General features: G+C 39.7%; 1 protein-coding gene across 1 annotated transcript in view; it reads left to right on the top strand.

The window, feature by feature from the left end:
- Positions 1–12178, top strand: part of SLC22A2 (solute carrier family 22 member 2) — a 44541-nt gene extending 32363 nt beyond the window's left edge. The window contains exons 10-11 of the mRNA XM_023219082.2: positions 1652–1751; positions 11447–12178. Coding sequence (XP_023074850.1) covers positions 1652–1751; positions 11447–11513 — 167 coding nt within the window. The 3' untranslated portion in view covers positions 11514–12178. The remainder of the gene's footprint in view (positions 1–1651; positions 1752–11446) is intronic.
- Positions 12179–14440: the final 2262 nt, after the last annotated feature.

The following is a 14440-nucleotide window of genomic DNA, read 5'->3' as shown; positions in this document are numbered from 1 at the left end:
AACCATCCAAGGGGTTCACCTTGCCTGGTGCCTAGACAGAGCCAATTTCTCAAGAGAGGGGAATTGCAATAGAGAAAGAGTAATTCACACAGAGTCGGCTGTGTGGGAGACTCGAGTTTTATTATTACTCAAATCAGTCTCCTGGGCATTTGGGGATCTAAGTTTTTAAGGATAACTTGGTGGGTGGGGGAAGCCAGTGAGGCGGGGGTGCTGACTGGTCAGGGATGAAATCACAGGGAGTCAAAGCTGTCTTCTTGCATGGAGTCAGTTCTTGGTGGGGGCCACAAGATCAGATAAGCCAGTTTATCAATTTGGGTGGTGCCAGCTGATCCATCAAGTGCAGGGTCTGCAAAATACCTCAAGCACTGATTTTATCAGCAGTTTAGAAAGGGTCAGAATCTTGTAGACTCCAGCTGCATGACTCCTAAACCATAATTTCTTATCTTGTGGCTAATGTTAGCCCTACAAAGGCAACCTAGTCCCTAGGCAACAAAGAGTTCTGCTTTGGCTGTTGTCATCTTTGTTTTAATCTATAAACTAAGTTTCTCCCAAAGTTAGGTCAGCCTATACCCAAGAATGACAAGGACAGCTTGGACGGTAGAAGCAAGAGGAAGTCAATTAAGTTAGATCTCTTCCACTGTCTCAGTCATAATTTTGCAAAGGTGGTTTTAACTGGCACAAGAGTAGGCTACAGTGTGTTTGCCATTCCATCTAGGTTATAGTTCACAATGTACAAATAAACCTTCAGGCCAAACTTAAAATATGTAAGGAGGCAGTTATAGGCTAAACTCGATTTGACAGTATGTTATCCCAATTTATACAGGAATGTCTGGAGCACCAGAAAGATTACAGAACTTCCCAAGGCCTTGAGACCAGTATGCGAGGGGCCAGAGCTGGAGCCCAGGCCCTCAGAGCTTGGGTTCTGTGCCCTGCAGCTTCTATTTCAGCCATTTTCTGAGGGTGTAAAAATAGAGACCTGCATGCAGTGTTCTGAGACCTCAAAACTAGTAAAGAATCCACATCCTATTTTCTATATTCTATTATTGTGAAACACATAGAAATACAACTTTAAAAGATCAAAACTTTTATCGGAATCTAAAGAAACAAAAACATGTAAGTGTTTATTATTAAAGATTATAGCTAGAAACAAAAAAAGGAATAATGGGAATTTAATGAACACCTGAATTTAAACTAAAATCCTGGCTATACTTTTTAGTGCTCTTACATCATAATAAATACATAATTCATTACTTTTATTTGCTAGAAATGACCCAAGTTTCTGACTTATTTTCCTTACTAAGTGATTTATACTGGCAGCGTTGTGGTCCTCCTTTTCAAACAGTTCATTTTTTGCAGAGTTATTTTCTAACTTCAAAGTATCTTAATATGGTGGCAATGTCCTCTACCCTAGAATAACCTTGACTCAAAATGTTAAGTATTTCATTTCCCTATTAGGAATAGTAATTCAATGGAGTTTGGAACTGGTATAATATTTATAATGGAAAATACAGCAGTCAGAGATGGCAAAGGAATCTGTAAGTAAGTATAGAAAAACACCAAAAAAAAGTTTTAAACAAAAATAAGGGAAACGCTAATTATAGACCTTGAGTTTTTCAGTTCTTAATGTGATTTTCATCTGTTTGGCTTTCAGCCGTGGTTGGCTTGGTTGCTGGAGGTCTGGTGCTGTTGCTACCAGAAACTAAAGGGAAGGCTTTGCCTGAGACCATCGAGGAAGCCGAAAATATGCAGAGGTAGGCAGTTGAAAGTTCTAAATGAACTGTTCTATGAAGGTTTTAGGACAACCCTGTAGCTATTTGGAAAGAATTTGATTGACTTCATACTTCACACCATACACTGAGATAAATTCAAACTAAATCAAAGACTTGAAAGCATTTTAAAAATCAGTAAAATTACAAAGACACTATATGAGAATTTCTTTAAACTTTCATGTGGAGAAAGTCTTTCTAAATATGACCCAAAAAATCCAGAATCCATAGAAAGAAGGTCAATATGTTTGCTTTCATTAAAATAAAAGATTCTGCATTAAACAACTGCCATAGGCTAAAAATAAAATTACAAACTTGAAAAAAATATTTACTATTCTACATTGGGCTAATTTTCCCAACAAATCTGTAAGAGCAACCACCCAATAGAAAACAAAAATAGGCAACATATGTGAGCAAATAATTCAATGAAAAGGAAATAAAAACAGCTCTTACATATGTGAAAATATGCTCAACCTCCTTCGTAGTAAGAAAAGTTCAAATTAACACTGCACTAATCACTACTTGGATTGTCAAAAATGAAATTACTTGGTAACACATTATGTTGGGGAAGAATGGGGAGAAACAGCCTCCCGTGTTGCTGTTAGGAGTTAGATACCTCTGTAATGGACAGTGCAATAGTAGGATAAAAATTACAAACATGGGCCAGGCACGGTGGCTCACGCCTCTAATCCCAGCACTTTGGGAGGCCGAGGTGGCTGATCACAAGGTCAGGAGATCGAGATCCTCCTGGCTAACACGGTGAAACTCCATCTCTACTAAAAAAAATACAAAAACTTTAGCTGCGTGTGGTGGTTCACACCTGTAATCCCAGCCACTGGGGAGGCTGAGGCAGGAGAATCACTTGAACCCGGGAGGCAGAAGTTGTAGTGAGCTGAGATTATGCCACTGCACTCCAGCCTGGGTGACAAAGCAAGACTCCGTCTAAAAAAATAAAAATATATTAAATTAAAATTACAAACATGTATATCCTTTAACCTAGTAACTCTACACCTCTAGAAGTTTACATGTACAAAGTGACATGTGTACAGGACTAGTCATTAAGGCATTTTTTTATAACAAGAGTTTGGAAACAACCTAAATGATCATGAATTAGAACACCAGTTAAATAAATGATATGCCATTCTGTAAAATTATACAGCCATTAAAAAGAATGAGGCCACTTCACGTACACTGACAAGGAAAGTTCTCCAAGACATATTGCTGATGGGGGAAAAAACAAAACATAGAAAAATATATATCCTATCATTTGTGTAAAAATAGGGAAAGACACATATATGAATACTTGTATCTCAAAAATGTACAAGAACCATAACACTGGTTGTCTATGGAATAGAGTGACTGTGGGATACAGGTAGAAGGGAGACTTCAATGCTTCCTTTTTGTAATTTTGAATTTTGGGCCATATGAGCCCATTTAAACAGTACATCAAAAAAATTATAGATAAAGACAAACCTGTCTGACACTCTCCCCACAAATTTGTTCATACAGTATGTTTAGATATTTTTATTTATTTTCTTCTGACTCCATTTTTGGCCTGCTGATACCACAAACAACTGATTTTTATTCATTTTACCAAACCTTCTTGTTTAACATTTTCAGTACTTGGACAAAATGCTGGTAAATCACAGTGGTCTGAGGCTTTTCCTAGAACTTGAGTCTTAGATTTGGAAAAGGCCTTTGAATCCGGACAGAGGTCACATACTTTCAGCCTGCAGGCCACCAAGTTCTCCAGTGCTTTCTCTGGCCTACACAGTATTTTTTTTTTAAAGCGGGAAATTCCACATAAACTGGATTTCCAGGATCTGTTTTAAAAAAGCAGAAGATTTGGTAACACTGAGAAGATATTTCCTCTTGTTGTCAATGTGTAGGAGCTGAATGATGGCGTGGCTTTCTGAAGGGTTTGCCCTCTGCAGGAGGCCACAGTCCCCACTGTTTCCTATTGTCTTTGGTACATTGTATGATCTGCCTGGTGCATGCAGACATTTGAGTTGGAGACCTTTCATCTAAACCAACCATCTCCAACCCCGTACCCCTCTCACCATGCAGCTTCCCACACACATGGGCACCTCCCGTCAAAGATGGTCTAAATCCTGTTTACTGTGGTATCGCTGGGACTCAGCACGGTGCCTGGCATACACAGAGCAGGAGCTTACCAGTTATTTGTGGAATAAATGCTGAAGTTCTTTCTACAGCATCCCTAATTGAAGTTTCTTTCTCTAGCCAGTGCCCGTGCCAGGCAGGCAGTAATATGTGTAGTGAAGAGCATGACCTGTGGAACCTGAAACCCTGCCGTCACATTTCCCACATGTGTGGCTTTATTGCCTTAATGCCTCAAAGCCTCAGTTTCCTCATCTGTAAATGGGGACAACAGTACCTACTCACTGGATTAAAGAAGAAAATATGTGTAAAGTGCCTGACACTAATTAAGTGTCAACTGGTTCCTAATTAAGTTGTTATGGTTCCTAAGGGCACTAAACTTGTCCTAGTTACAAATATAACCTGGGGACTTATACCCAATACCTTATCTTACTTCTTAAGCCTGTTTTCCTTTCTGTAAAATGAGGATAACAATAGCTAACATTTACTAAGTGCTCTCACCCAGTGCTTTCCAACTGACACTCACCAAGTGTCAATAAAGTGCCTGACACTAATTAATTAATATCTACAAGGCCTTGCTATTATTCACAGAAGCTTTTGTAGCTGTTCTATAAAACAGGAAAATACATGCCAAACTATTTATTGGAAATCAAATTTTAAAATACATTCCAAGTTGTTGTTGTAAGATGGAGAAGTGTAGCTCAGCAACACACACATACCTATGCTTGTCAGAGTTGTTCATTTTCATTAGGCTGGTTCAAAGCAGGCTAAAGAGATATTTCAAAAGATCATTCCTGTTGTTATTTTATATTCTTTCCATTTATATGATCTACAGATACTGCTATGAAGATTCGCACTGTTCTTGTTTCTGTATTACATAACCCAGTTCACCACGCACTGAGAGATATGTGTAAGATTTGGGGAATTGCAGAAGAGTGGGAGTGGTGAGGGCTGAGACAGAGCCAGAGAACAGTGCGTCTACAGAGGGAGGGATAAGTGTGGCCTGCAGGAGGCAAAGATGTCTGGGAGCAGGAGTGCAGACCACAGCCGTCACTGAAAACTGACCCCAAGAACAGTGTCATGTGCGCTGAGAGCCAGCAGAAACAGGGCAGGGCAAGAGCCCCTCCCTCACCAACCAAGTCATTTGGTTCCTAAGGGCACTAAACCTGTCCTAGTTATAAATATAGCCTGCATGGACTTTTACCCTATTCTTTATCTCACGTCTCACTTTTTTTTCTCTCTATTTTTGTGACAGTCTCCCACCAGTTACCCTGGCTGGAGTGCAGTGGCTCAATCTCAGCTCACTGCAGCTTCAACCTCCTGGGCCCAGGTCATTCTCCCACCTCAGCCTCCCAAGTAGCTGGGACTACAGGCATGTGCCACCACACCAAGCTAATTTTTTTGTATTTTTTTAGTAGAGACAGATTGCGCCATGTTCTCCAGGATGGTCTCAAACTCTGGAGCTCAAGTTATCCACCCACCTTTGCCTCCCAAATTGCTGGGATTACAAGTGTGAAGCACCACGCCTGGCCCCTTATCTCACTTCTTAAGCTGATTTTCCTTCTGCAAAATGAGGATAACAATAGCTAACATTTACTGAGAGCTCTACCCGTGCTTTCCCCGCCTTTCCTGTGCACCTTCCTTTATTGCACTTCATTTTATTGAGTTTTGCAGATATTGCATTTTTTAACAGATCGAAGGTATACAGCAACCCTACATTAAGCAAGTTTATTTGCAGCATTTTTCCAACAGCAGGTGCTCACTGTATGTCATTGTGGCATGTTTTGGTAATTCTCACAATATTTCAAACTTTTCCATTATTATCATATCTGTGATGGTGACCTGAGATCAGTAATCTTTGATACTACTCTTGTAATTGTTTTAGTGCACCACAAACCTTGTCTGCGTAAAACAGCAAGCTTAATTAATAAAATGTGTGTGATCTGATTGTTCCACACACTGATCATTCCCCCATCTCTTCCTTTACTTGGGCCTTCCTCTTGCCTAAGACACAACCATATTGAAATTAGACCAATTAATAGCTCTACAATGCCCTCTGGGTGTTCAATGAAAGGAAGAGTTGCAAGTCTCAACTTCAAAGCAAAAGGCAGGAATGATTAAGCTCAGTGAGGAAGTCATATTGAAAGCCAGCACAAGCTGAAAGCAAGGCCTCTTGCACCGGTTAGCCAAGTTGAGAATGCACAGGAAAAGTTCTTGAAGGAAGTTTAAAAATGCTACTCCAGTGAACACACAAATGAGAAAATGAAACAGCCTTATTTATGATATGGAGAAAGCTTGAGTGGCCTGGACAGAAGATCAAACCTATCACAACATTCCTTTAAGCCAAAGCCTAATCCAAAACAAGGCCTTAACTCTCTTCGATTATATGAAGGCTGAGACAGGTGAAGAAGTAGCAGAAGAAAAATTTGAAGTTAGTAAGGTTGGTTCTTAAGGCTTAAGGAAAGAAGCCGTCTCCATAACATAAAAGTGCAAGGTGAGGCAGCAAGTGCTGGTGTAGAAGCTGCAGCAAGTTCTCCAGATTTAACAAAGATCATTGATGAAAGTGATTACACTAAACAACAGATTTTCAATATAGACACAACAGCCTTCTATTGGAAGAAGATGCCATTTAGTACTTTCAAGGTGACAGGGGAAAAAAATCAATGCCTGGTTTCAAAACTCAAAGGACAGGTTGACTCTCTTGCAGCTGGTGACTAGAAGGTGAAGCCAATGTTCATTTACCATTAAAACCCTAGAGTCCCTAAGAATTATGCTACATCTACTCTGCGTGTGGTCATGGAATAACAAAGCCTGTGTACAGATAACAGTATATCTGTTTACAGCATGGTTTATTGAATATTTTAAGCCTGCTGTTTAGACCTACTGCTTAGAAAAGGAGATTGCTTTCAAAAGATTACTGCTCATTGACAATACATACACCTGGTCCCCAAGAGCTCTGATGGAGATGTACCTAAAGATTAAGGTCGTTTTAATGCCTGCTAACACAATATCCATTCTACAGCCCCTGGATCAAGGAGTAGTTTTGATATTCAAGTATTATTATTTAAGAAATATACTTTATAAGGCTATAGCTACCATAGATGGTAATTCCTCTAATTGTTCTAGGCAAAATACATTGAAAACCTTCTGGAAAAGTTTCACCATTGTAGATGCCACTAAGAACATTTGTGAATCATTGGAGGTCAAAATATGAACGTTAATGGGAGTTCTGAAGAAGTTGATTACAACCTTCATGGATAACTTCGAAGAGGTCAAGACTTCAGCATCAAAAGTATCTGCAGATATGATAGAAATAGCAAGAGAACTAGAAATAGAAGTAGAGCCCGAAGATGTGACTTGAATTGCTTCAACCTCATGATAAAACTTGAACACATGAGGAGTTGCTTTTTAGAGATGAGCTTAGAAAGTGGTTTCTTGAGATGGAATCTACTCCTATGGCGATCCTGTGAACTGTTGTTGATCCTGTCATCATTGTTGAAATGACAACAAAGGATTTAGAATATTACGTAAACTTAGTTGACAAAGCAGCATCAGGGTTTGAGAGGATTGACTCCAATTTTTAAAGAAGCTCTACTGTGGGTAAAGTACCATGAAACAGCATTACATGCTATAGAGAAATCTTTCATGAAGGGAAGAGTCAGTCAACATTGAAAACTTCATATTCTTGTTTTAAGAAGTTTCAACAGCCACTTCAACCTTCAGCAACCACTATCTTGATCAGTCAGCAGCCATCAACATCGAGGCAAGAGCCTCCACCAGCAAGATTACAACTAATTGAAGGCTCAGATGATTGTTAACATTTTTTTAAAAAGTATTTTTAAATTACATTGTTTTCTTAGACATAATATTGCACATTTAATAGACTACAGTATAGTGTAACCATAACTTTTATATGAACTGGAAAACCAACAAAAATGTATGACTCACTTTATGGTAAAATTTACTTTATTGTGGTGGTCTGGAACTGAATCCCCAATATCTCTGAGGTATGCCTGTATTCCCTCATTGAATCCTTGCAGCAACCCTATGAAATAGGTGTTATTAACCCCACTGACAACTGGAATATAAAAACAGGCCAGAGAAAGTAAAGGACTTGCTCAAAACCACACGGCCAATAAGTGACAAAGCCAAAGTTTCAATCCTGGCAGCTAGATTTTGTGGCCCATGAACTTGTCTCACCATCAGAGGGTTGGGCTTATGAATGGGACAATGCAATGAAGCACCCATCACAGTGCCTGGTATTTAGTTAGTAGTCACTCACTGGTGACTGATGTTGTTGCTGCTGCTGCTGCTGCTGTTGCTGCTGCTATGGCCATTTTCATTGTTGCTGTTGTTGCTGCTGTTGTTATTGGTACTGCTGCTATTGTTTTTGCTGTTGCTATTGCTGTTGTTATTGCTATTGTACTTGTTTCTACTGTTGCTGCTGCTGCTGTTATAATTATTGCTGCTGTTGCTACTGCTGCTACTGTTGTTGTTGTTGCTGATGTTGCTGCTGCTGTTGTTACTGCTGGTGTTCCTACTGCTGTTGTTGCTGCTACTGTTATTGCTTCTGTTGCTGTTGCTGTGGCTATTGTTGCTGCTGCTGTTGCTGTTGTTGATTGTGATGCTATTGTTGTTACTGATGCTTCCATTGTTATTGCTGCTGCTGTTGTTGCTACTACTGCTACTGCTGCTGTTACTGTTGTTGCCTCTGTTAGTGTTGTAGCTGTTGTTATTGCTGCTACTGTTACTGTTGCTGCTGTGACTATTGCTGCTGTTGTTTTTGTCACTACTGTTGCTGCTGTTGTTGCTTTTGTTATTGTTGAAGCTACTGTTGTTGCTGCTTTCTTGCTGTTGTTGATGCTTTTGCTGTGGTGGTTGTTTTTGTTGCTGCTGTTGCTGTTCACCTTTGTTATTGTTACAGCTACTGTTGTTGCTGCTCTTGCTGCTGCTGCTGCTGCTACTGATGTTGTTGCTGCTTCTGCTATTGCTGTTGCTGCTTTTGCCGATGTTGCTGTTGTTGATGCTGTTATAATTCTTGCTGCTGCTGCTGTTGTTACTGTTGCTTTTGTTGTTGCAGCTACTTTTGTTGCTCCTCTTGTTGTTGCTGCTGCTATTGCTACTGTTGTTGCTTTTGTTATTGTTGTTGCTGCTACCATTGCTGACATTGCTGTTGCTGCTGCTACTGCTATTGTTGCTGTTTCTATTATTATTGCTGTTGTTGATTATGATGCTGTTGCTGTTGCTGCTGCTGCTGTTGCTGCTGCTGCTGTTGCTGAAATTGTTGCTGTTGTTGTTGTTAATGCTGTTGTCATTGCTACTACTATGGCTACTGCTGCTGTTGTTGCCACTATTGCCACTGCAGCTGCTGTTGTTGCTACTGCTGATGTTGCTGCTGTTGTTACTGTTGTGGTTGCTGCTACTATTGTTGCTACTGTTGCTTTTGTTGTTGCTGCTGCTTCTGTTGTTATTGCCATCGTTGATTATGATGCTGTTGCTATTGCTGTCATTGCTGCTACCATTGCTGATGCTGTTGTTGCTGCTATTGCTGCTGATGTTGTCATTGCTGCTATTGTTACTGCTGTTGCTGTTATGATTGCTGCTGCTATTGCTGTTGTTATTGTTGCTTTTATTGTTGTTGCTGATCTTGCTGCTGTTGTTGCTGCTATTGCTGCTATTGTGGTAATTATTGCTGCTGCTCCTGCTGCTGTTATTACTGCTATTTCTGTTGCTACTGCTGCTGTTGTTGTTGCTATGGCTATTGTTGCTGTTGTTCACTGTGATGCTATTGCTGTTGGTGATGCTTCTGTTGCTATTGCTGTTGCTGTTGCTGATACTGTTGCTATTGTTGCTTTTGTTATTGTTGCTGTTGTTGCTGCTGCGACTGTTGCTGTTGCTGCTGCTGCTATTATTGTTGCTGCTGCTATTATTGTTGCTGCTGCTGTTGCCATTGTTACTGCTGCTATTGTTGCTGCTGTTGTTGCTGATGCTGCTACTCTTGCTATTGCTGTTGCTGCTACTATTACTGTTGCTATTGCTGCTACTACTGCTGCTGGTGTTGCTGCTACTGTTGTTGCTACTATGGTAATGATTGCTGCTGCTGCTGCTGTTACTGCTATTACTACTACTACTTCTGTTGTTGCTGCTGCTGCTGTTATTACTGCTACTCCTGTTGTTGCTACTGCTGCTCTTGCTATTTCTGTGGCTATTGTTGCTGCTGTTGTTGCTCTTAATTGTGATGCTGTTGATTCTGTTGCTATCGTTGCTACTATTGCTAAAATTGTTGCTGCTGTTGTTGCTATTGTTGCTTTTGTTGTTACTATGGCTGTTTCTTTTGTTATTGTTGCTACTGCTGTTGTTATTGCTGCTACTGCTCCTGTTGTTACTATTGCTATTGCTATTGCTGATACTATTGCTGCTGCTGCTGTTGCTCATGTTGCTACTGTTGCTATTGCTGTTACTACTGAGGCTGCTATTGTTGCTATTGCTGTTGCTGCTGATGGTATTACTGTTGCCATATCTGTTGCTGCTACTGTTACTGTTGCTGTTGTTATTACTATTGTTGCTACTGTTGCTTTTGTTGTTACTGCTGCTGTTGTTGCTGATGTTTCTACAGTTGCTACTGCAGTTGCTACTGTTATTACTGTTGTTGCTGCTGTTACTAGTATTGCTGCTACTGTTGCTGCTGTTGTTGCTTTTGTTGTTCCTGCTGCTGCTTCTATTGCTACTGTTATTTCTGCTGCTGCAGTTGTTGTTATTGTTGTTGGCACAGAGACCAGAGGTGCTCAACTGACTTGATTGTACCTCCCCATCTGGAGCTTTAGAGAATTCCAAAACCATAGGGTTATTTGGGTAAGCTTCTGCCATCCCTCGTCTCAGATTGGATTGGTCCAGAAATTGAGACAAAACTAACCAACTCCAGGTTGGGGAAATTCTGTGAGATGCTGGGTTGCTGGGAGCAGCCCACACCTGATTCAATATTGCTATAAACAGAAACAGGTCCAAAGGGCATGGCTGGCAACAATAAAATGAAGAAAGCAGCATTTTACGATGAATATCAGCAATGTCCTGGCATTCACAAAGACAAGATGATTGAGAAAACTTGCAATTTGAACAAATGTTTTAATTGCATTCTTCATTTATCAAGCTGTTGAAAAGTGAATACACTTTGAAAAAATAATTTTTCAAATTCTATTTGCTTAACTAATGATAACAATGTCTAGATTTTGCAATCTTTATCATTAACTGATGTAAGATTAAGTTTAGTCTTTACCTACATTCTCTATTACAAAGAAAGGTGAACACCCTAAATAAAAAAGGAACTTATTTAGGCCAGTTCCAATTCAATAAGAGAATTTTAGGAATAACTCTGTCAACATGAGTTATCAACAAGTTCTGTCCATTTTCTTTGTGAGACCCACCATTCAGAATACCTTGCAAGACTAATTCTGAACAAAGTTTATAATCATTTGTTGTTCCTCTTATTTATTGCCCACTTTATTTTTGTTTTCAGCCTCCTCATAATTTTTTTCTCCCCTCTCCATTTTTATTTCTTATTGCAGACCAAGAAAAAATAAAGAAAAGATGATTTACCTCCAAGTTCAGAAACTAGACATTCCATTGAACTAAGAAGAGAGACCATTGCTCCTGTCGTGACCTAGCTTTGATGGCAGCAAGACCAAAAGCAGGAATTCCTGCACTTATCACAAAGCCCATACAACTCAACCGAACTTACTCCTGAGCCCTATCAACCTAGGTCTACAGCCAGTGGAGTCTATTGTACACTGTGGAAAAATACCTATGGGACCAGATCCTGCCAAGTTCTTCCAGCTCACTTTATTCTCAGCATTCCTAGGACATTGGACATTGGTTTTCTGGAGGGTTTTTTCCTATCTTTGTGTTTTTTAAATTTGATTATTTTCTCTACAATACCATCTAACCAGAATACACAGGAGAACTGTGGGCCAGGGAAACAAAGTAGAAAAAAGTCTGAAAAACAGAAAAGTTGGGAGAGGAGCATCTATTTTCTTAAAGAAATAAAACACCAAAACAATATAAAATTGTCCAGAATGTATGTCAAGAACTTTAGATAGGCCTTTCAATAACATGGGTGAAGATATTTTTGAAAATACATTGATTATTATCTAGGTTAGACTTAAAGTGAATCTCAAATAAAAGAATCAGGAATACAACTTAAGTAATCATGAGGTCCTTCCATATTTAGACTGGGTAAGCATGAATGTGTATTTTCTACAAAAGATCTTGAGAAGAGTTCAATAAAAATGTTAGCATTATAAAACCATTGATGATCATTTTTTAGTCTGGTAAAAATGTCTCAAAATTTGTGAATATTAAAATATGTTTAATATTTTATAAAAGTAATATAAATACATTTTTAAAAGCTAAATATTATGAGGCTTATAATGAGAAACAAAATTTCCTCACACTATTTCACCTCTACTAATTTCTTAGAGAAAATTTTCGACTATTTTAGGTGAATTTTCCCCCTGAGATTCATCTCCATACATCTAAATAACTTCTTAATTTTGACATTTCTTGATTTTTTGGTTTAAATATTATCTATTTACTTTTCAATATAAAAGATAAAAATGTAGCTGTCTTCATCTCTCCCTTCATCCCAACACACAGCTTTTCTGTTCCCTTTAAACTTTATCACAATTTTATTAAATCAAATAGTGAACTTTCATGTCATTGTGGCTATTAACACTGAGTCACTTAGTGTACTATGATTATGCTTCCTTTCTTTTATAGTATGTCACTTTTCCTGAACACTGGTTTTTTTTTATTGCTTTGTTTTCTACATATTCATCATTAATTTTCCTCTAAGCTGTCTGACAGAATAATAGTTCTCCCCTCAATGTATTCAAATACATCACACATTGGTTTCTCTTTTCTTTTGTTCTGAGAGACCTCCCACCTGGAGCCCCCAGCCCTCCTGCTCCACTGTGGCCTGGTGGATCTCTAGGTCTGCAGCAAGACTGTTGCCCTGGGCTCTCTCTCCCCACCTTCCTGGGTGTTCCTTTTGTCTCCTGTCTCCTGGATGCCATCTCCTTCTTGATTTTTGTCACATTTTAAAGAAGCATAACTTCCAGTAGCTTCCTGAGAAAGCAGGCATGCCTGTCCTCCCACAGTCTCTTCTGTGGCATCAAATGTTGAAACCTGAAAATGACATTTCTCAGAGCCTTCACCACCTGGCTTCCTATAAGGCTCTACCAGTGGGTCATACTGCCAGAGATGGGAAGGAAGGAGTAAGAAAGAAGAGAAATGTTGATATTATAGGCTGTAGAATTGCACCATAGGCTGAATTCATACCCTCATCAGGTCTCTTAAACAAAAGTTACAAAATGGGTAGGAAGGAGGGAATCTCAGAATTGGAATGGAGACACTGAGTGAACTCAAATGAATCTGAAGATCTTGAATCCCCATGATATAGTTTGGCTCTCTGTCCTCACCCAAATCTCACCTTGAATTGTAATAATTCCCATGTGTCATTGGAGGTACTGAATGCAACGTAATTGAATCATGGGGGCAGGTTTTTCCTGTGCTGTTCTTGTGATCGTGAGTAAGTCTCATGACATCTGACAGTTTCATAACAGGGAATTCTCCTTCACATGCCAGGACTCCTCTTGCCTGCTGTCGTGTAAGATGTGCCTTTGCTCCTCCTTTGCCTTCCACCACAATTGTGAGGCCTCCCCAGCCACATGGAACTGTGAGTCAAACCTTTTCCTTTACAAATTACTCAGTCTGGGGTATGTCTTTATTAGTATCATGAGAACAGAATAATATGATAAATTGGTACTAGTGTCAAATAAAAGTGTTGAACTCTGTAAAATATTTAAAGAGATTTATTTGAGCCAAATTTGAGTGACTATGGCTTGTGACACAGCCCTCAGGAGGTCCTGAGAACGTGTGCCCAAGGTGGTTGGGGCACAGCTTGGTTTTATACATTTTAGAGAAGCATGAGGCATCAATCAAATGCATTTAAGAAATATATTGAATTGGTCCAGAAAGGCAGGACAACTCAAAGTGAGGAGGGCATGGCAGCAGCTTCCAGGCTATACGTAAAGTTAAATATTTTCTGGTTGAGTTTGTCTAAAGATCTGGAATTGATAGAAAGGGAATGTTAGGTTAAGACAAAGATTGTGGAGGTTCGTTCCAAGATGGCCAAATAGGAACAGCCCCAGTCTGCAGCTCCCAGCATGATCAATGCAGAAGACAGGTGATTTCTGTATTTCCAACTGAGGTATCTGGTTCACCTCATTGGGTCTTGTTGGACAGTTGGTACAGCCCACAGAGGCTGAAGCAGGGCAGGGTGTTGCATCACCCAGGAAGCACAAGAAGTTGGGGGATTTCCCTTTCTTATCCAAGGGAAGCCATGACAGACTGTACCTGGAAAAATGGTACATTCCCACTAAAATACTGCACTTTTCCAACAGTCTTAGCAAATGGCACAACAGGAGATTATATCCCACACCTGGCTTTGTGGGTCCCATACCCACAGAGCCTTGCTCACTGCTAGCGTAGCAGTCTGAGAT

Source organism: Piliocolobus tephrosceles, chromosome 5 (assembly GCF_002776525.5).
Source record: "Piliocolobus tephrosceles isolate RC106 chromosome 5, ASM277652v3, whole genome shotgun sequence".
Taxonomy (NCBI): Eukaryota; Metazoa; Chordata; class Mammalia; order Primates; family Cercopithecidae; genus Piliocolobus; species Piliocolobus tephrosceles.
This window is presented reverse-complemented; position numbering and strand designations above follow the sequence as displayed.